At 42.5% G+C, this 23,044-nt stretch overlaps 1 protein-coding gene across 3 annotated transcripts in view; it reads left to right on the forward strand.

The window, feature by feature from the left end:
* The first annotated feature begins 678 nt into the window (after positions 1–678).
* CLTCL1 (clathrin heavy chain like 1) overlaps positions 679–23,044 on the forward strand; it is a 34,639-nt gene continuing 12,273 nt past the window's right edge. For 2 of the 3 annotated variants that reach the window (XM_036392899.1, XM_036392901.1), the window contains exons 1-17: positions 680–832; positions 9,077–9,284; positions 13,298–13,566; positions 13,834–13,995; positions 14,447–14,560; positions 15,695–15,868; positions 16,145–16,342; positions 16,657–16,857; positions 16,980–17,132; positions 17,669–17,791; positions 18,603–18,740; positions 18,941–19,105; positions 19,481–19,661; positions 20,029–20,192; positions 20,349–20,474; positions 20,745–20,887; positions 21,490–21,724. In XM_036392899.1, coding sequence (XP_036248792.1) covers positions 791–832; positions 9,077–9,284; positions 13,298–13,566; positions 13,834–13,995; positions 14,447–14,560; positions 15,695–15,868; positions 16,145–16,342; positions 16,657–16,857; positions 16,980–17,132; positions 17,669–17,791; positions 18,603–18,740; positions 18,941–19,105; positions 19,481–19,661; positions 20,029–20,192; positions 20,349–20,474; positions 20,745–20,887; positions 21,490–21,724 — 2,796 coding nt within the window. In that variant the 5' untranslated portion in view covers positions 680–790. Of the gene's footprint in view, positions 833–9,076; positions 9,285–13,297; positions 13,567–13,833; positions 13,996–14,446; positions 14,561–15,694; positions 15,869–16,144; positions 16,343–16,656; positions 16,858–16,979; positions 17,133–17,668; positions 17,792–18,602; positions 18,741–18,940; positions 19,106–19,480; positions 19,662–20,028; positions 20,193–20,348; positions 20,475–20,744; positions 20,888–21,489; positions 21,725–23,044 lie in introns of all 3 variants that reach the window. The other variant, XM_036392902.1, reaches the window with a different exon arrangement.

A 23,044-nucleotide genomic window follows, 5' to 3' on the forward strand; every position in this document is an offset into this window, starting at 1 on the left:
CAGATGCCAGGCAGGCGGCTCCCGGCTTCCAGTGCCCACCTGGCAGATCCCGGCTGTTCCCCGTCTTAGTCCTCACCTCTGGGGCGCTGAGGGGAGCATTGCCCCGGCACCGCCGCGCGGCTGTGGGGAAGACAAGGGAGAAGCCTCGAGGGCTGGTATGAGGGGGGGCCCGCAGGGACCCCGGGGGGCCGGTGTGAGGGTGGGTCAGGAGGAGCGCCGGGGGATCGGGTGGGTCAGGGGGCAGCCTCGGGGGACTGGGGTGAGGAGGGGTCAGGAGGAGCCCCGGCCCGGGGTGAGGGTCGGCCAGGGGCAGCGCCGGAGGGAGCCGGGGAGGGGGCCGCGTCACGTGAGCGTGTGTGGCAGCAGCGGAGGGATACCTGCACTCTGACAACCCCTCCCGCCCCTCTCCGCTGGCCGTAGCCGCGGCGGGGACCACCCGCTCCTCACAGCCCCATCCCCAGCCCGCGCCCTCAGCGGGAGTGAGAGATAGCGGGGCAGAGTCAGGCGGGAGGGTGAGGGCGGGAGAGAGGCGGCGGCGATGGGCGGAGGAAGAAGCGCGGCAGGGAGGGACTATTTGAGGAGACCCTGGCAGGCTGAGGTGCGGAGTGATCCCGGCGAGTGAGCGGCCCCGCACTGAGGCCGAGGAGAGCGGCGGGCGCGCCGGGCGCCATCCCAGCGAGGGCTCCGCGCCTGCGCCGCTTCCGCCGCCGTGAGGGGAGCACCGGCGGCCGCCCCGTTTCACCGCCCGCTCCTGCCCCGCGCCCCTACACCGGGGAGCTCGCCCCCAGCCATGGCCCAGATACTGCCCATTCGCTTCCAGGAGCACTTCCAGGTGAGCGCAGGGGGGCGGCAGAAAAGGCACGGGGTTGGGGTCCCCCTCTTCTGCCTCACCCCGTCTTTAGGAGAGGGGGGGAGGGCTGCGGCCTAGGCGGGCCGGGGGAGCGCTGAGGGCGGGGAGAGGGGGCCAGCCTGCGGGGGATCTTCTCTGTCCCCTCCTTCCTTCCCTGCGGAGCGCGGCCGCCGTCCCGCTGCGCGCCGCGGGAAGGAGTGCGGGGCCGAGCCCGCCCCCGGTGCGGACTCTGAGCTGCCGCTTTTGCTCATCCATCCGTCCGTCCGTCTATCCTTCCATCCCCGGAGCTGCGTCCCCGCGGCGTGCGGAGCGGCCGCGATTTGTGCAGAGTCACTCGTCGCCTGAGGGACCTCCCGCTCCGGGGAGGGGGCGGCGCCGCGCCGGAGCCGCGCTGCTCGCCCCGGGCACCGCGGGCGCTCCCCCGCCTCAGCTTGGGTGGACGCCGCAGTCTTGCAGGCGGATTGTGGTTTTTCCCTTTCACCTAAACGACCATCAGCCTCTGGATCGCGAAGGTTCCTGGGAACCTCTTTTTCTGCAGCTGTGAGGAAATTGGTGAGATGAGGTGCAAGAAACCATTTGGACTTGGAAGCTGCACAGCTGCTGTCCCTCTTTCCAAACATAACAATATTAAAAAAATCCTCCCTCGGAATGACATGGTTCTGTTCTTAATATCCTGTGAAAACCATAACGCCAGCACTGGAAAAGATCCCTAGCCAATGGATGCAGCACAGACAAACCGGTTTATGTGTTTCCTTGTGACCTGGTGGTGAGGGAGGGTTGTAAATGGAGTGAGAGAACAGCAGTCTCTGAACGTGCAGTTTGAGGCAGGAATTAAAGGAATTTGCTAAATGAATGAGAGAACAGGAAGTGGACTTGGCAAGTCATCCTTCTGTCGCTGCACCGCCCCTTTCTGTCAAATCAGGCATCCATTTCAAAATACGAACTAGGTATCATCCCCCAGTGTGGACTGCATGCCACTCTGGGCATTTCAGGTTGGGAAATGGTTATGGCCACTTCCAGCTCCCTTTGGTATGTATTTTTTTGCTTAACTGGAAGAACTGTCCTGGTGACCCTAGAAGGAGCTCTAGCCAGAAAAAACCAGTAGAGTGAATTCCAGAAATATCAAATGTCTCCGTCCAAGGGAGGAGACAAACCTGTGTCCTCTGAGTTTTCATGGGTTGGGAGAGTTTAACATGGTGAAGAATTCTCCCACCCCCTCCCTGCCAGTGTCCACTCTAGCAGTGATTATAGTAACCTCAAATAGGTTCGTAAGAGCTGCGGAACAGCTGGCTGGGTAAGAAACTTGGGATCAAAGTGATTTTGTTGTCAGACTCTTTTTAGAGAGCATATAGTTCTTACCATTTAAAACTGGCAAGCATAACCAATCCTGCTGATTGTGTTTGATCTATACAATAGCAATGTGAGGACATCCCACTTAATATGCAGGAGGTGTCCTGTGCTGCTTTGCATGTTAAATGACTGTTTCTGTGATTACCAGTGTTGTGTGTCTTGCAGCACTGCCAATATCAGCATTGTGCTACCTCAGGTTTGGGTGAGGGGCTGGCCCACCTGCTTTTCAAGGGTTTTGTACTGAAGTCATACTCTATTTTTTGCTCTTAAGCAATTTGATCTTATTGAAAAGGCTAAACCTGTGCTTGAGTTACTTTTTCTCAGCAGGAAAGCTGCATGGAGGAGCAGGGAGAACCCTGGGGTGTTCGTTGCTAGCATGTAGGAGCAAACTTCTTCACCATTCACTCTTTCCTGTGTACTCCTTTGCTTCTCCCCCAGGCTGAGTGCAGAAGCCCTAAAGCAATACTCTGCTAAAGTCAGACTGAAATCAGTAGTAGCTGGGAATAGGCATGCAGTAGCCTCCTCATGCTGCTTCTGCAGTTGTCCCTACATGGTGGAATAAATAGGGAGGGAAAATGGAAGGAATGTAGGAACTCCTAGTGTTTGCTCTGGCTGGATATCTGCAGTACGGTTATATCAGCTCTAACTCACTGGATGTTGTAAACTAGAATCAAAAGTCATGAATTAATGTTACGTGGTGCTTGTTGTCTGGTAGAATTTGTGAAGACATTAGGCCTTCTCTTGATAATACTACACTGCCATACATATTTAGCCTTATCAGATTAATCTCTCTCCCCCCCTCACATTCCTTTCAAGTAATTGTCTTGACTATGGTTAAATTATCATATTTAAAATTAATATGGTCAATCTACTGTGCTGCTTTATGATAAAGCCAAAAAAGTTAAAATTCCATGTAATTGTTGTGTGTTCCAGTGATCCTGAGCTGTAAAATCGTTCTGTGCCTTAATTCAATCTGTGTACTGTTTCTACCTGTAGCCTTTTTAATTAATCCAGCTGTAAGTGATTAGAATATCAGTTAGTGCTATAATTAATTCCAAGTTCAGCCTGTTGCTGATGAAACATTATTTCCCTTAAGTTCGGTGTCTTCCCGAGGTAGTTGTCTGTACTTTACTAAAAGAAGAACTGAACCGTGCAGAAAGGGCTCTCCAGAGAAGCTAAACATAAGTTGCAGTGCTAAATACTGAACGCTTCTCTCCCACTCTCTCTTGCTGGAAGTGGATAAATGGTAGTGTGAAGTGAAACAGTGATCTTGGTCCATGTAGAATTGGAGGAGTGCTAGGGATCAAGCAGAATGAATGCACAAAGAATGTAAACATTTTGTCTTACATTGATCATCCTTCTAATTGTAGTAGTTCCAAGCCTGTGCAGGAGGAGTGACTGCCAGTCACAGGGCATGTTAAATTTGAAGTTGTTACACCTTGTGTGTTCAAGTCGTGTGTGAGCTGAAGGACAGAGAATGGTTGCAGTGAAAAAAAGATAGCAGGTCTTGATGTGGTAGAAGGAATTCAGTCTGTTTGTTTAGCTCCATTTAATGCAATTGAACAGTTATTTTTAGAAAAGAACTCTGTCACTATGAGTCTTCACAAATTCATTAAGAACTTTCATCTTGCTCATTTTTTCCCCAGAGAATATTGGAGTTTTAAGTTCCATAGCAAGGGAGGGGAATAAGACAAGGACTTAGTTTTTATCTGTCTGGTGACTGCCCAGCTGCAGCAGTGCAAACTATGCCAAGTCCTGCTGCGCTGAGTTACTCGTGCATACTACTTAAGCTAATGTGATTTAATCAGGTTCTTAACTCCAGCATTTCTGTTGGAGCAGTGAATTATGAATTATTTACCAGATTGAACTCTTCCAAGGGAATTGCAGTTTACAATGGAAGTGCAGTAAAAGACCAAATGTACTGGTAGATAGAGTGGAATCCAGTGTACAAAGTGTTCCTGATCTAAAATTAAACTTTTCCTTCACTTAGTCATTGCTTTTGTCTCCTTGTGCCTCTGAGCTTTTTTCTCACTAGCAAAAATCTTTGCTTGTCTACGGGGAAAACTGTTGCTTAAGCAAGATTTTGGGTTCCAAGATTGGAACCTTCGATGCACAGACACATCGTTCTGCTGCCTGTTCAGTAACTGATCCAGCCTCTTGAGCACAGCCAGCTGCTGTGAGAAAACTTGGGTGCGTGACATGATCTCAGTATGCAAGTGCTGCACATCTTGGTGCAGCACTGACAAGCTAAAATATCCTGGTTTAAGCATAAAGGATGTAGATTGATTTCCATCATTTTCAAGACAAAACCACTTTGTTTGGATAGTCTGACTTGTCTTATTAAGAATTACTATCTGTTGTGCAATAGGCATGACTGAGCTGGATGGTTTTCATAAGTTTGCTTTGGTTGGACGTGTGCACTTAAGAAGCACTCAGGAATATTTGCAAGCTGTAAGTGACTTTTTAGATTTGTTTTCAAAAGGTAGGGCTAAATATTATGACTTGATTCAGCTATTCAGTGATGAAGAGCCTCAGTTTGCTCATTGGATTCAGAAGTGCCCCTCACATGGTAGTGATAACTCATTTGATAGATGATCCAATCCTCATCACAAACATACAGAAATAGATTTTTGTGTAGGGAGTAAATGTCACTTTAGATGAAAGCCTGATTGCAACTGCAGCTCCGACCAGTGGTCTTGCATGTTTTAGGTCTTACGTACTTCCTTGGTGTCCCTCAGCTGTCAAAATGGGAACTATAGCAGGAGATGAGGTGAGGGTGAGCAGTTGAGTAGGAATGTCCAACAATCACATGGACATCCTTACTGGGGATGATTAGAGCTTTATGTAGTTACATGAGTTATGGGAAGCTATTACTGCATTCTTGGTTTGCATTACATTTTAAAAGATGTGTGCTTACAGAGCTTTTAGCAGGCAGTTTTTATTTGGGTGCATACAGCCTCTGTCCAAGCCTTACTCTTTTCTAATGGCCTTAGAAACAATAGTTGATCACCTCTAGCAAGCATTTATGCTAGAATTATGTAGCATGAAGCTGAAATGGGATACTCACACTAAACTCTGAAGAGATACTAAATTCACAGAGTTCTGACTCCTTTTAACTGATGGTAGGTCCCAATTACTGGAGTGTCAGTATTAGACAGTAAGGCTTAATTATTTCTCATTAGAGAAATAGGCTTAGTTTGAAGACTAGAGGTGTAAGTATCTGAGTTGGTCTGTGCTGGCTCAGCCTGGATTGCTGCACTTCACAGTAAGGGAAATGCATTTGAAAGCTCAATATTTAGTAAAGCTCTTGTGTAAAAGACATCTTGACTTAATTTCTTAGCAAATGGTACAATGCTGGTAAAGAACAGAGAAAGACTAAATATCATATTAATAATGGTCTTTCATCCTCAATATCTTTGTGTCTTCATTCATGTTGAGAAACAAATAATACATCTTAGTTTAATCTTTACCATGTCAGTAAGTTCTCAATATCTGTAAAATGCTTGAAGGTCTTATGGTGTCTAATGCACTCTGTAGTAGTATTGGATGTCTATGAAGCAAAAGTCCTTGTTGATCTGCTTCATTCAGCCTGATAATGAAAATGGTTCTATGCTCTGTGTGTAGCTAATGGGTGTTAGGGCAGGAGAGGCATTAGGGTGTTACCTGTGGAACAGAATGTCACCCTTTCCCCTACAGCAAGGCTTGCTGTAACCTACATGGGGCTGCTTGGTAGGGCTTAACTGGATTACCCAAAAGTAAGGTGTGGGTGAAATAATGAAATTATGGTAAATGGAATAATGGAAATCATAATAAATACCTTTGGAATGACTGTGTAGTGGTGAATCTTTATTTTCAGAAGAAAACAGCCTTAGTTTGAGAGAGGGTACTGCTTGACTAAGAAGCATAATAAAAAAATGAAAAATCAGTAGTAGTTGAGAGGCCTGTTATTCACTTCTTTATGAAAATAAACTGAAAAATCGCTAATTAATATATATATATACACCTCAGTAATGATCTGTAGCATCTTCACCTGAGGCCTTTTAATCTGCATGGCTAAGTGCTTGCTACTTTCTGTAATAAAGTTATGCTGATTTTATTCATGAGGAAGGGGGGAAGGTGCTTTAGAACAATATTTTTCAGATCATCTTGGAAGATTTGTCCCATCCAGGGTAAAAGTGATGCTGGCTGATAGACGTTATTTGATGGTAGAGGGATTCTGCTCATATTCTTCTGTATAGTCAGTAAGAAATATGCCTCTTACAGTGCCTCACATATCTCAGGAGGATACAGGCCATTCCCCTAACAGTAGGAACAGTCTTCAGTGTTTTCAGACTGTTAAACTGTGAAGTGTTGGCGTCATTGACTGAGGCTTGCAGTATTCACATGACCGTCCTTTAGGGAGTACTGGCATTTAGCCTTTAAAAGATGTGATGGGTTTCCCTAATAATGATGGCAGTGATACTCAAGCAGAATTTAGCATTACGTTTCTGAAGCCTTTGCTTGATTTTATCATGTGTTAAAGCAGGAAATTTTAATACCAGAGTGTGATGCAAAATCATACTTGTCTTAGTAAAGATACCCAAAATGTTTTCTTAAACAGGGACCAGACTGTGAAGTGAATAATGGTGGGTTTAAAGCTGAACTTCAAGGAAATGCCTCAAGGTTCTCACTTTGCAAAATGAGTGTCCAGGGGCTGTTTCTTGAAGAGTAGGTCAGACTGAAGCACACTAATTGAGAAGAGACCTTGAAAAAGCTGTGTTTCTGCTTCTATACTCTGGAAATATATCTGAATTTGGATTAATTAAATCAAGTTAGGAACTTAGCTGTGCTGCAGTTGAATTTCTTGACTACGCTTGTGACTCTTAATGAGTCTCTTATAATGGACTGTACTCTGTTGGCAGATGGACTCGGAACATACTCAACATCAAAGTACATAAGTGTCAAATACGTGAACATGTAATTTGTGGCAATATGTGGACATTGTCTGGTGTAGAGCAAGCAAGCAAGAACAGTGGAATTAAGAGCCTGTCATTTATTCTTCTGTTGTTCAAGATCACAGAAGTTGGTGGAACTACAACTTGCCTGTTTATTGGGTGCTAAAACATTGTGTGTTAAATATGAAAGGTACACAAGTTGTCTTGGTATGAAAACTTCTTTCCTTCCTGACACAGAAGCATGTATTAGCCACCTACCTGCTAGATTTGTTTTCAAAACTCTGGGTGCAAGCGTTATCTGATGACCTTGTGCCTAAACCTTGATTTTCTTTTGGAATGAATGGCACCTGCTGAACTTTACTGTTGTGTATTAAGTATTTACCCCTGAAGTGAGATGTTAGCTGAATGGCTCTCAGTTCTGCTGAGAAACACTAATGGCAATGAGTAAATGTCTTTTTATGCATTCATACATTTAGCTGATACTACATTACTGAAAGTTGAGTCTGTTGAGATTAGCAATTACTGAACTGAATAGCTCTTCATTAGTCAGCTCAACAGGAAACAACAAACAATTCCTGAGGCATTCTTGGGCACAGTCCCGACACATCACACTGAGAGGTATCTCTGTTACATCCCCAGTTTACGATTTAGTGAGTAGCATTACAGAACCTGTAACAAGCCATGCTCAGCCGGCTCAAACACACTAAGACAGTGTTTGTGATGCCATCATGGGACTTCTTGCCCAAGGGATTGAGTCTATTGTGTGAGGCTCCTGGTGCTATGTATCAAAGGAGTGTAATGACTCAGTGATGCTGGTGGTAGACTCTATTCTGTCTCCTTGAGGGCAGTAATTTTTCACTTGCAGTGCCCTGAAAAGCAGTATAGGTTAATCCTTTGAGAAGCTTCAGTGAAGCTGATGCAGTTCCTGTGCTTGAAAAGCATTGCTTTGGGGCATAAAGCAGGTGCTCAGGCTTGTTACAGTTATATAAGATGCAGCTTACAGACGTACCAAACCAGGCTGTGCTGCATAGATAAATCTGATTTACTGTGGACCAATGGAACAGTGATATTTGTTCACTACCACCTCCTCCTGTTGACTGAAATTGAGAGTGAATGGAAATAAAGTTAACACAAAAGGATGAAAATTATATATATACATAGGTGTCTTGTAGGGGAGTCTGTTTGGCAGCTCAGAATGACTCCAGGTTACATTTAGAGTAACTACTTTGTTTTTACTGTTGTGTGGTTGAGCACAAGTTATGTTTTTAGAGCTGGACGTACAGCTGGAAGGGGCCTGCATCACAACCCTTGCCTTTGTTGCTGAGCCTAAGGCACGACATCTTGGGCAAGGAGAGATGAAATGATTGTTTATTTTAACACATCTTTCTTACCTTTCACTGGTAAGAATTAGGTATTCTGTGAAGTAAGATGAGCAAGTCCACTTGTAGGCCAATTGAGATCTGCTGTGTAGACTTCCTTCTACACTGTTGCTAGGAGGGGCTTGCATAAGGGTAATTGATTCTTTCTGTACTACCCTCTGATGCTGAACATCATCATTCTGAATGACATTCAACACCTAAGTTTTGAACATCAAATTTACCAGCCTTGCTAAAACTGGAATAGTGGTCTTACTGCTGGTGTAGTCTTTAGTACATTACTAGAACCAGGTTAAGTAACAAACACATAAGTTAAAACTCCTTTTAGTTTGCATCAATAATACAACTTCAGAATGTTTTTAGGACCTGAATACTGACAGTTGTGCAGTTCTTTGCCTGTGGAACAAAGAGACTCAGAAGATAAATCAGAGTTCAATAGTGTACACTCTAGTCAGAGAAACTTGTCAGTCTTGCATTTCCTTCTGGAGGAGATTTAGGACATAGAGGCTTGAGTTAGACCTTCAACATGGGAAGGATAATAAAGTACTGTTTTCTTGTCTTTCTAGCTCCAAAATTTGGGCATTAATCCAGCAAACATTGGATTCAGCACCCTAACAATGGAGTCTGACAAGTTCATCTGCATAAGGGAGAAAGTAGGAGAGCAGGCACAAGTAGTGATAATTGACATGAGTGATCCAACAACACCCATCAGACGTCCAATTTCTGCAGAAAGTGCCATCATGAATCCAGCCTCTAAAGTAATAGCGCTCAAAGGTGAGTCACCCTTTATGACTGCAGTATGAAAACTACTGTTTAGCTGTACTACTTATTAATGCTTTTAAAAATTATCTAAACTTTCTAAGAAGAATGTATATGAGGATAAGAATTCTCGCCTGAACTTGCATGCTGTATTTTTGGTAGTAGATCTTTCAGTAATCTATGGATGATTTGCCTCCAAGTGGATGTGAGTTGCTTGGACCTGGCACTGCAGCCTCCTATCCTCACTGAGGACCAGGTCAGCATCTGGTATACTTTCCCTTTAAACAGGTATTGTAAGCATAATGGACACTTGTATAGATGAATAGGTATGTAAAGCCATATTTTCTGCCCTGTTCTGGTCCTTTCTTGTAGCTCTGAAGTTTTTACTAGATGTCATAATGTCATAAGGATGGCCAGTAAGTGTAAAAGTTTGAACATAACAAACATGTTAAGTTTGACAATCATGAGGTCTTGCAGCTAGAAGACCTTTGCTTACTGCTACCTGTGGTGTTGTTACTGCCTTTAAGTAGCACTCTGAGCTCAAAGAAGTAATTTTAAATTCATGTCTGGCTCTTTTCTCAAATGACCAACATCTGGTATTTAATCTCAATAACTGTTACTGACTATGTACTTTTCTTCCTGCATCTTATCTAAACAGATGGTGAGTGAACTTTGTCCTGACATTGTATGTTTGGTAGTACAGAATGGTCCCATCTCATAAAAAGAACTGAACTTTAAGGTAGCCATTTGACAGTTCACTTCATGGCCAGGTGGGGGAATCTTAATCCTCAACTGGTATTACAATGATCATGTTCTCCATTGGCTTGTTTCTAACCATTTGGCTGTTTTGACTATTGACTGTACCGAGTGAAGGAGGAGAGTGTGCTTTAGTGTTTGTGTGTATATGTGATGGAAGTACAGTTGATAGACAAAATGAAGTTGCAATATTTTTATGAGAGACCTGCTAGCATGTCCTGTGTGCTATTCATTTCTGCTTAAGTGTGGTTTTTATTGTGAAAAATCATGGTGAAATTACTTGGGGGTCCAAGAAACTGTCCTCAGAACTGGTGCGAAACCTTCAACTTCTCTTCTTTGATCTCAGGCTCATACTGACATCAGGTGAGAACTAAAGTGAATATTGACTTCACTTATAGTCATAGTTATGCATCTTCCAAAGGACTGCCTTACCCTGGGTATGGGTAAAGGTAGTAATGAAAAAAATTCAGATCTGTTATGAGGTTACTGTCCTTTATCTTGGACCCCTTTAAACAGACTGTATTGGCAAGGAAAGTGCCTTCTCTACACTAGCAGAGCTTCATCTACCTCTTAAAAGGAAACTACATAATCAGGTTTGAAAACTAATATACTAACTAAATGGATTATCAACAGCTTCAAAGAATATAGCTTTATTCTTGCCAGTTAGGACTTGTTCAAAAGGAGTATTGTTCTGTCCATTCAGAGTGAGTAAATCTGTCCTCTGAACCGACAAGGTTGAATTAATGATGTTATGTTGACGTGCAAAGTTGTGTTGTCAAGTGTTGCAAACTTAATGATCTCTTCTATAAATAATCTAGTGATCAAAAGGTTGGGTTAATAGAGCTACCTAACCAGTATGTTATCCATGATAACACGTGGATTAAGTCAGTCTGTCACTCCAGACTTTTCCCTGCTGATCGAGTGAGGCTTCAATAGTCAAAATGGTTAGATAATGTGACTCAGTGTGCCATGATGGGCAGTTGCTCGTAATCCCAGGATTATTGAGCAATAAATGTAGAAATCCACCCTCAGAAAAAGAAATGAAATGGTTCTTGATTTTAGCTGATGTACAGTATGCACAATTTCATTTCTGGATTGCATGTGGCATTCTCCTGGTGTACCAAGATTTATGCATTGTCCTTGTGTTCTTGGTCCTCTTGCACTGCTCTGTACTGGGAGTGCTCAGCAGTGGGTGTAAGTGGAGAATGCAGCATTCGAGGGTGCTTCCATTCTTTGTGTAATGGAGAAATGTCATGCTCCAGTCAACTGTAATGTAAGTTCTTGTGCTGATGTTCAAAAATCGAATCTTCTTACTTGATTGCACCTGTATAGTCTAAATAGATTCACCAGTTTGGTAGTTTGATCAGAAAAACTTTTAAGTCTTTTTGTCTCGAATCTTGGCGTAATAAAGTATTCAAGTAGACATAAGACTCAAGTGCACACATGCCCTCACTATGACTGTATAGCAGATCCTGCTTTCTCAATCCAAATAACATAATTCTTTAATAGTTTAGTTACTATGAATTTTAGTTGCTGTGAAGTTTGAATATATGTTGCCACATTTAGGGAGTTGTAAAGCAGTAGTTTCTGCAGCTCCCAACATCCAGGGCTAAACTGCCTAGTGAAGCTTGTAGAAGCCATTTCCAACTGTGACATAACACTCAAATTCAGTCTAGAAAAGAGACAAGCTTGAGCTCTTAGCTGTTTATCACATTCTCCTATGTTCTTAAACCTAGGAAAGGCATAATGCTTCCTGTTCAGGAAGTCTGTCCTGAAGAGCAGTTTTTCTATATGGGTATTCTGGGATTGTTGTTTAGATGGTGACCAGAGCCCTTCCAGAACTCCTTGTCTACTGGCTGCATGTGAGGCTGCACACCGTGGGCGTTGAAAATCCATCTTTTGATAGCACCAGGCCATTGCTGGACAAATTGTTGTCCAAGAGAGTAAATACACTGTTTCCAGCTATCAGTTTACTAGGCTTACTGCATCTGTCTAACACAGTAAGTGCATGTGCAGAGCAAAGTGTTCATTAGCAGGCTGCTTTTGGTCCCAGGGAAGCCAACGAGCTCTCCTAGGATGTTGTTGATCAGGTTGACAGTTCTCAATGCTGTTAAACCAGGCAGCAAATGCTGCATGTGATAGCTCTTAAGTCTTGCATTGTCTCTTGGCATTGCATTAAACTAACATGATCAATTTATGTATAGATTATGCTAAAACATTATAGAGCAGTTCAAGATACATGTTAACTTGGGATTAGTAACTCCTGAATACGATTTCTCCATGGCCAGCAGCCTTTATCTATCAGCGAACTCCCAGTTTGGCAGTCACAAGTGTTACTAGCAGGAAACAATTCTGAAATGGGGATAGAAATAATGGCATTACAAGCCAATATTCCAGCAGTCTGAGTGGGTGTCTTGTGAACAGAAAAGAATATTCCTGGAGCTGAGTTATCTCCTCTGCAGTAAAATAAAACATCACTTTGACTTCATGAAAGGAGTGGATTCCCTTATTCTTTATAATTTGGTTCGGTTAGTTTTAAGCCTACTTAGCAGGATAGGGCTTCTGGTTGTTTAAAAGGACTACTGAAATCAAGCCTAAACCTGCAGTGTAGTTTCCTAAATCATGAAGACGTAATCTTAACTGGACCTAAAGCTCCAAACCTTCCTATAGTCTTTCTGAGCGTTTGACTGCCCTCTCCAGTAGATACTTGTTGTACGAAGCCCATCTAGTTCAGTGTGCAGTTCATCCAACAGGAAAACAAAATGGGAGCTATGATCTTTGGCTGTCTGAAGCTGTTTCAAGTCTCATGCTGTTTGACTCAGTCCAGGTCATCTACAGCAGCTACTAAATTGACATAAAGTGGAGCCATTCTTTCTATTAATTATACTGAGTGACATCTACTAGACATCTGTAACTTGGCATACCAGTGCTGCCAACTGGCAGCACAAGAGTTTACACAAGCTCTGTAGTTTAGACTGTCTTTTTACTGCAGCTTACAGTAAATTGAAGTGTCCATGCTTGTCAGTTGTTGGAATGTCTGTGTGAGTGTCCATAAGGAGATTGTGTTGGTTTTGGGATGGTACAAGTGTTGGGGTGGAGAGGGGATTCTGTTAAGAGTCAGGTGTCAAAGGAGACTAAGATGTGACAGACACTAACCCTGTCTGTAGCACCACTGGAACAGTGGCTTAAACTGGGTGCTTGTAAATGGGCAAACTACAGGATGGCCATTGTGGTAATTGATCTGTGATGTTTCTTGGATTTTGTTGTACTAGCTGGGAAAACACTTCAGATCTTTAACATTGAGATGAAAAGTAAAATGAAAGCCCACACAATGGCTGAGGAAGTGATCTTCTGGAAATGGATATCTGTGAATACGGTTGCCTTGGTGACAGAGACAGCAGTGTACCACTGGAGCATGGAGGGAGAATCACAACCCCAAAAGATGTTTGATAGACATGCTAGTCTTGCAGGCTGCCAAATCATCAATTACAGAACAGATGAACACCAAAAATGGCTGCTGCTGATAGGAATTTCAGCACAGGTAAGTTCCCTGGCAGCAGTATGTTATGAAGGTAATTGGGAGAGCCTTGGCCCCGCTTCACTTAATAGCTGCTGTAGTTTAACTCTGGTTTCTGTAAATAAAAAATTCAGAACTATCTTTTGTGTACAAATAGCCTGACTTCTAGTTTGGTTCAAGTGTTGGAGGAGGGGATGAGAGTCATTTGCTGCTTTTGAGCTTACTGTCCCAAGGGTCTTGCTACAAACATTTGAAATCTTTTCTCTAAAAGCTGACCTTTCTTTTTTCTAGCAAAATCGTGTGGTTGGTGCAATGCAGCTGTACTCGGTTGACAGAAAAGTCTCCCAACCTATAGAAGGCCATGCAGCAGCTTTTGCAGAATTCAAAATAGAGGGAAATGCCAAACCTTCTACCCTCTTCTGTTTTGCTGTGAGGAGTCCTGCAGGAGGCAAGGTAAAGTCTACAGCTACGTTCCTGTAGTGCCATAGGTAGGTTGTTTGCATCAAACTGAATGTGGAATTCAGTAGCATTGGATATGCCACAGCTGCTGAGCAGTCTGTGCAGGGCTGAGGTAACACCACAGTAAATGCCTTGGCTTAACTAGTCTTGTCCTCCAAAACTGATGAATTGACAAGTGTGACTCAAAATATCGTGAATGGGTTATCTTGAATAGGAATAGTACTTTCATAAAAAGAGTGGTTGTTTGGGGTTTTTTTTTATTCTTCTCCCAGGTTTTAATTTATCAGGTTCCAGAAAATTTAACATTCTGAATATGTGGAGCACAGCTCCCCAGACTGTTGGCCAAATGTGGCAGATGACTTCAGTAGCATATCTGAGGAAAGGAACTTCTTTCATGTGGCTGCACTTGCAGGCAATCTTGTGACATGAACTCTTTTCTTCCTAGCTGCACATAATCGAAGTAGGTCAGCCAGCTACTGGAAATCAGCCATTTGTTAAGAAGGCTGTTGATGTGTTTTTCCCACCTGAGGCACAGACAGACTTTCCTGTGGCAATGCAGGTAAATGTTTGACCCTCCCCTAAAAATGAGCTTTATAGCCTGGCAAGGAGCTGACATCTGCTGCAAAGATTGCTTTCTATAGTGCTTTGCTGTCATTCTTCCTAGTTCTGGGAGAGGTGTTAATGGGTTTGTGGGAGGTAGCATGGACATTAAAACAATAACTTAAATACATAGACCGCTCCTGTATTAAAAAAAATTAATAAACAAAAAACCCCCAAAAATTCTACCAGAAAACCCCCAAACCAATGAAACAGACCACAAAAAACCCCCTTGAGAGTATGTTCAGGGAGAATGTATCCAACATCACTTCGGCTGTTCAGCTTCCTACTAATGTTCCAAGTTCTAGATAAGAATATTAGCATACTTCCTGTAGTAGCAGCAGTACAGAAAAGGCAATTTGGGGCATAAGTGGGAGATTCTTCAGGAAAGAACAGAGCTGGTTGCTATCACAGATCACATTTCACTTAGCATGTTTCTAGGACTAGAAATGTGTCATAAAATCAGACTATTTTGGAGCATAAGACCAGCTTCATAAATAGACCAAGAGATGCCCATAACTAAGGTGCATGTGTGGCAGGATTCATGTGGCTCTATACTTCAGCTTAAGGCTTAATTAATAAAACATCCAAAGACTTCCAAGGGGAGAATACTTTTATGTCTGAAGACCCTTTTGGCTTGAAAGCCTTCCAGTTTCAGTGACTTGACAGATAAACTGGAGTACTCAGTAGATGAGCTTGGTTTAGATTCTGCTGGTGCTTTGGGTAGGCTTTGTTGGAAGAGAATGGGATTATCTCATTAGTGTTTCTGAACTAGAATGCTAATTCTAGACTAGAATGCTAATTATGCCCAAACTTTTCTCCTCAGCTTGGCTTATTAGGATGAGGAGTATGTTCTTTGCTGCAGATGAATTTTAATTTCCCTTCAACCTCTCTTCACTGGAGCTGTGCCTGCAAATGGCCAGCAAAGCTGTTCATTGCTTTTGAGTCTGAAAGGAAGAAGCCTGAAGCTATATTTGTTCTTAATGTCAGTACAAAGGCATGTCACTGCAGTGCTTTCTTGTGACTAGGCTAAAGGCAGCTGTCTTAAGTGTTACAATCTTACTAGTTTTTACTAATAAAACCCTGTCTTTGGCAGATTGGAATTAAGCATGGTGTGATTTATCTGATCACGAAGTATGGATATATCCACATGTATGATTTGGAGTCTGGAGTGTGCATCTACATGAACCGTATTAGTGCTGACACTATATTTGTCACAGCTCCTCATGAACCTACCTCAGGCATTATTGGTGTGAACAAAAAAGGACAGGTAACAAATCCACCAGGCTGTTTCTGAGCCTTCTAAAGTTCAAATGGAATGTAACAAACTTAAGGAGTGACTTGATGCAATCAATGTCATGGAAGAGCAAGTGACTATTTGATTAATCAGTTTTTTATGTCTACCAGTGTAGAGCTACTTGAAGAAGAACTTGTTTTTTTACTAATCTGCTCCTTCACTGATGAGCTACATAGCCATTTTATAGTTGTATTTCATAGTAGTTGTGGAAAGGACAGTACTCCTCAATATGCCTCTTGTCCTTTCCAGGTGCTTTCTGTATGTGTTGAGGAAGACAACATTGTGAACTATGCTACAAATGTTCTCCAGAATCCTGACTTGGGACTGCGAATGGCTATACGGAGTAACCTAGCCGGGGCAGAGGAGTTATTTGCCAGAAAGTTCAACACACTGTTTGCTCAAGGAAACTATGCAGATGCTGCTAAAGTAGCTGCATCTGCACCAAAGGTAAGTAACTCCAAAGGTAAAGCTTAGAAATCATGGAAACTTGCCTAAGCTTAGTGGATTGCTTAGGTCACTTACATTTCAGAGCTTGGCATTCAAAACATAAAGAAACTGTAAGGAGTGTCTGCTATCCATTTCTAACCAGACTGGACTTTTTGTGGCCACTGACTTCCTGCTAGAAAGTCATTGATTTGATGGTCTCTGTCCTGAAGTTTAACAGTAGATGCTTCAGTTTATCCTTCAACCTGCTTTTTTTACTAATGCTATTCAGTCTTCACTAATTAAACACTGCTTCTCTCTATCTTGTGCCTGTTCAGGGAATTCTACGTACCAGTGATACAATTAGGAAGTTCCAGAGTGTACCAGCTCAGCCTGGGCAGGCCTCTCCCCTGCTCCAGTACTTTGGAATATTGCTCGACCAGGGACAGCTGAACAAGTTTGAATCTCTGGAGCTCTGTCGCCCTGTACTGCAGCAGGGCCGCAAACAGCTTCTGGAGAAGTGGCTGAAGGAAGACAAGGTAGGCTCAATCGTGACATTAGCCTACTTCTGTTGCCTTCTAACAGTTGAGTGTGAACAACACTTTGTTGGTGCTACAACTCTGAATTCTTCTGCTTGACAAAATACCACTTCTGACTTCAGCTGGAGTGCTCGGAGGAGCTGGGAGACTTGGTGAAGACGGCTGACCCAACCCTTGCACTCAGCGTCTACCTTCGAGCTAATGTGCCAAACAAAGTGATCCAGTGCTTTGCTGAAACTGGCCAATTCCAGAAAATAGTGCTGTATGCTAAGAAGGTAAATAATTTATTACAAACTGCAGGCTTCGTCTTATGTTTGATGTGTCCATTGTGCAAATCATAGTATATTACTAAATATACTAAAAAGTCTGCAAAAAAATAAACTTCAAAGCATCCAGAATTTTATGAAGTATTAATTTAATGGACTGGCTTAAGCTTATTCTATAGAATAAAAATAAGATACTTCCAGAATTCCTCAGACTTTTTGTAATCCATAAAAAAAGAAAAATTGCTTAATGCCTACTTTTAAGTTTAGGACTTGATAACTACACCTTTAGGACGATTGAACAATTTATTCCAGGCAATTTTCTTACATAGCCAGAGAATTGCCCTGGCACAAGTTCAGTTACTAAGTAGGTGAATACTGAATTTCTGTGTCAACAGACTAGAAATGCTTTTGTCTGAGAATTCCTGGAAGATGGGGGATGGGCACTGCAAGCTCACAACAGTTTATAGTCCCTATGCTAAAGGATCTGAAGGCTTAACAGAAGTGTGAAGCTTCTAAATATGTATGACTGTTTCTGAAATCTCTAGGTTGGCTATACCCCTGACTGGATCTTCCTACTGAGAAGTGTGATGAGAGTCAGTCCAGAACAAGGCCTGCAGTTCTCTCAGATGCTGGTACAGGATGAGGAGCCACTGGCTAACATTAACCAGGTGATGCCCACAACAAGAGTACTGGTCTCTTTCTAGGCAGAGGGAATCGTGTAGTACTATTCTGGGGACTGGTAAGGCTGGTTCACATCTCTTGTCATCTTGATCAGAGGAGTGACTAAATCGTCTAGTTAAGTTTGGTTTCATTGAGTCTTTAGAGGCACGTGTATTCTCAAGTTCTTGTGGAAGCTTTCTGGTTTATTGATAGTAAATCTACCACAATCTTAGTCTAAGCAATAAAGTGTTACTATCCTAGTGTTGACTTTAATGGAGCATGTATCTCCTCATGCAGAGAATTTACAGGAAGATGAACAAATAAACCTAAGTTCAGTTCTGGCTGCCATTGGCCACTTCTTGTTAAATGGATGGAGAAATAAGGGAAGATTTTGCATTATTAAAAAATGAAGCTACTTGGAAAAAGTCCTGGCTTTATTTCTAGCAACCATCCCAGCAGGAGAAGGGATGAACTTTGTATGTTGTGTTAGAACTAAATAACAGTGGGTGGTAAAGTCTGGCATAATAGCTCAGAGTAATGCACTTCTTCCATTCTAGAGACAAAGGAAATGTGAAACTTGTCTTTCTATTACCATGATAGTAATACTATGAAAACAAGGGAATGCAGCATGGTAGGTGCTGTGATAGCCTGTTCTCTCAGTTTGAGACAGGTTAGGATCTTTGCACAAAGCTGACAATAGGGGATGCAGTATCATAACATCACCCCAGGACACCTGTCTAGCCAGGCTTTTTGTATGCACAGAAAAATGTACATGTGTGTATATAGACCCCTCTTCTGTAACTTGTCCAATCTCAACAGATTGTGGATGTGTTCATGGAGCACAGTCTTCTGCAGCAGTGCACATCCTTTTTGTTGGATGCCCTGAAAAATAACCGCCCTGCAGAAGGCCACCTTCAGACCCGTCTCCTGGAAATGAATTTGATTCATGCCCCACAGGTACGACCCAGTTCCTCCAAAAAGGGAGAGACAGTACTGGACTTGCACAGAATAGGATGTCTGATACTGCTATCTATAAGTCTTTTAGTAACATGAAAGTTTACTTAGTCGCTGCTGTGACTTCTCAACAACTTGTAGCTGCTGTGATTCTCTTGGCAGTTTTGATTTCTTGACAGTGAATATGAAATGTAACCTCCTAGGTTGCAGATGCCATTCTCGGAAACCAAATGTTTACGCACTATGATCGTGCTCATGTTGCCCAGCTGTGTGAAAAGGCAGGCTTGCTCCAGCGAGCTTTGGAACACTACACAGATCTCTACGATATTAAACGTGCAGTTGTTCATACTCACCTCTTGAATCCTGAGGTAAGTGTTGTCCAGAGTAAGAAAGTGATGTGAACAGTCTTCAGCACTTCTGCAGCTGCCATAAAATAGGTTGTAGGTACTGAAGTAGCAGAGTAGCTGTGATTCAAGAACATTTGTCCAGTTAATGATTAAATTGTAATCTGTACTTTCAGTGGCTTAAATCTGACCTCAGTTCCCCAGGTGGGCTTTTCAAATATTATTTCTGAATGCATTTTTGTGATTGTAAATACAGTGAGTGTTTGTTTTTATATCTTTGGTCTTAATTCATGGAAGACTTCTCTCTAGTGGCTGGGGTAGTAACTGTCTAGTTGGCCCATCTTAGACATCAGTCAAATCCTGTGTGAGTTACTGAGTAAAATTTCTTTCTCTTTGCAGTGGCTTGTGAACTTCTTTGGCTCCCTCTCAGTTGAGGACTCTGTGGAGTGTTTGCGTGCCATGCTGTCAGCCAACATTCGGCAAAACCTACAGCTCTGTGTGCAAGTTGCTTCTAAATACCATGAACAGCTTGGCACCCAGTCTCTTGTGGAGCTTTTTGAATCTTTCAAAAGCTATGAAGGTACAGTATTAGAGGGAAGCAGCTTACTTGGAAGCGCTGCTGATTGAAGCTAATAGTAAGGATTGTAGCTTTTATGGGACAGGTACTTTTCACATGGCTGGATCTTAGGATACATTTATGAAAGTGAGCTCATCACAGTGAGTTCTAGGGCTAGTTTTGTTCTAGATGGTTTCTTAACTCTCTTGAGTAAAGATCAGAAAGCAAGATGAAATCTGAAAGAAGGGAAAAGAATCTTTCTGATACTCCCTGCAGTTGACTGAAAGCTGCTCTGTCAGCCAAGCTGAACTCTTTAAGTCACAAGCTGAGGCCCATACAGCCTTCACTTGCTTCACTTCTAACAATGTTAAACACATGTGACTCTTTCCAGGACTGTTCTATTTCTTGGGTTCCATTGTAAACTTTAGCCAGGATCCCGATGTTCACTTCAAGTACATCCAGGCAGCTTGCAAGACTGGTCAGATAAAGGAAGTGGAAAGAATCTGTCGTGAAAGTAACTGCTATAACCCAGAACGAGTAAAGAACTTCCTGAAGGTAAATATTCTGCCCAGGGGATTGAAGGGTCTTCTGTATATTTTGCTTAGCAGCAGAACTATAGCTTTCTAATGGAGGGAAACACCAAGAAAGTTTAGTTGGCATGGCTATGAAAATAATCTTTTGTTGTTTTTTTCTCTTTCACACAAAATACAGGAGGCAAAGCTCACAGATCAGCTTCCTCTCATCATTGTCTGCGATCGGTTTGACTTTGTTCATGACCTGGTGCTCTATTTATATCGCAATAATCTGCAGAAGTATATCGAGATCTATGTACAGAAGGTAAGGACTTGCTCTTTACTTCATTATAAGGAACTACAGCATAAGCTGCTGCCTCTTTTTTCTCACTCTCCCAGTGCAGAGGCTCTTCATTAACCTTTTGTCTATCACAAAAACATTATTCCTGGAATGTATATTCAAATGTTAGTTACTCAAAGTTCTCCGCTCTGAAGCATAATTGTAATTGTTAACTAGAGCTTCCACGTATGGAAGACTGGGGGTGCATTATTAGTAATGCTAATAACTAATTTCAATGATGGTGGCTTATTCTAGGTGAATCCTAGCCGGATACCAGCAGTGGTTGGAGGGCTTCTTGATGTAGATTGTTCTGAAGATGTCATCAAGAACTTGATCATGGTGGTGAGAGGGCAGTTCTCCACAGATGAGCTGGTGGCTGAAGTGGAAAAAAGAAATCGGTAATGAAAATGCATCTGTAGGCACCAGTGTCGGGCTTCCCTGACCCTGCTATACACAAATGGAATTGCATGCAGTTTTGTTGAATGATAAAGTACTGATACTGTTCAGTGTTTCTCTGTAGAAAAGCAGTTCAAATTTGCTGGTCGGTCTTTTGATTGATTGGGTCATGTAGAAATGCCTGACAGCAGTGCATCATATATTACATGGCTTTTGAACACTGCCATACAGCCAGCCATGGGATGTGCCTTCGGAGTAAATTTGGATCCAACTGTCTTGACAGTCAGCTGCAGGCCCACAGCAGCTTCTGTAATTAATTTCTAACTATCTGTAAAATGAACAAATGGCTTGAAGCATGAGCTGCCAGCTAATACAACAGGAGTTGAGAGATTGTAAAACTGGGGGTATCTGCAACATTCCCTGATGTTAAGCTGCAGATCTGTCTTCCACTCATTTAAGACTCATTAAAAAATAACTGCCTAGTCTGTGTTTGCTTTTAAGTTTGACCAGCAGACTTGTTTGAAGGGAAGGCCAGGTACTGAGTGGTAGCTGTAAAACATACCTCAGTCTGACTTATAAACCTAAAATGTTTGCTTCTTCAAAGGCTTAAGTTGCTGTTGCCATGGCTTGAATCAAGGATTCATGAAGGCTGTGAAGAACCTGCAACTCATAATGCTTTGGCCAAAATCTACATTGACAGTAATAATAATCCAGAGCGCTTCCTTCGTGAGAATCCTTACTATGACAGCCGTGTAGTTGGCAAATATTGTGAAAAGAGGGACCCTCATCTGGCCTGCGTTGCTTATGAGAGGGGGCAGTGTGATCTGGAACTCATAAAGGTTAGCAAAATGGCATTTTTAAGCATGCTTTACAGAACTACTTGCTGCCTGAAGTGGAAGCCTGTCTGGCTATTAGTCTAACACTTGCAGAATCCTGTCTTGCAGTCTCACTCAGGAGTTGAGGCAGGTGGGATTCTTCTATGTGGAGACAGTAATTTTTATGCTGATGAGAAGAACTTATGCTATATGTCCAAACTAGAATTGTATAACTGGAACTTTGAAGTACAATCCATGTCTTTCATCCACTGATTCTGCTTGAAATTCACTTGTTTATTAGGCCCAGGTAATGAATATGCCTACCATTAAAGCTTTGTTTAATTTGATTTTTTGAACCTTGATGGCTCAGCAGGAGGAGCAGGCTGTCATCTAGCCTGACCCTACAGTGAAAGAAAAGTTTCCCTGAAACTAAAACAGGGCTTGTAATTTTCCTTTGTTGTGATTGACCCATAGACTTGCTCCAATACTTAACCAGAAATGAGGAAAATAAATGTTGACAGTTTAACTACAAGGACTTACTCCAATAGCATTCCTCTCCTATCTTTAAGCTTGTTGTTCTTAGAACATCCATCAGAATTTCAAGGGCAGGTGAAATTCTCAGGGTTCTCAGATACTTTCTGGTCTCAATGTGAACACCAGAGCTTAATGTCAGATTAAGCCAGTAGTGCTTGTGGTTGCTGAGAAAAACATTCTCCTCCTACCTGCACTTCCATATTGGTATATGCAGAGAATGTCAGCTATGAGCATTAGAATGGTAGTATAATCCAGGCTTGCTGCTGGATTAAAGTGAATTACTTTCCAGCCTGAAGTATTTAATTTTTAAGTAATATCATCTAGCTGTTAAAAAAGGGCTGGCTACATTTGTCTCCTTTATTTCAGGATATGAAGGTGGCTTTGAGTTGTTGTTTGCTAGGAGGCTGCTAGGATAAACTTTACCATTTGAGTTAGCCATTAAAGCCTGTCTGTACCAGTTTCTTCCCTGAGCTGATGTTCTTTGAAGGTGTTTCTGGTTGTGGAATAAAGATCATCTTCCTGTAAGAATTATTCTTGAGATGTTGTTGTCTCCTGGAAGAAGGGTCAACTCCTGCAACTGATAAAAGTAAAGTATAAAGCAAAATTGTGTTAGTACTGATTTGCTTACAGCACAGTAATTGAGATTCCATGGGCTTATTTGGATACTAGCAATGTGAGCTGTTGCTGTAAGATGACTTAGGCCTTCAGCTTTCTACTCTTCAAGCTGGAAGTTGGGAGCTAGTGGTACGAATAGGATCACAACTGGTAACTCTCCCGTGGTGCACTTCTATAAGGAATTTCACATTTATT

Source organism: Molothrus ater, chromosome 18, assembly GCF_012460135.2.
Source record: "Molothrus ater isolate BHLD 08-10-18 breed brown headed cowbird chromosome 18, BPBGC_Mater_1.1, whole genome shotgun sequence".
In the NCBI taxonomy this organism is placed as follows: Eukaryota; Metazoa; Chordata; class Aves; order Passeriformes; family Icteridae; genus Molothrus; species Molothrus ater.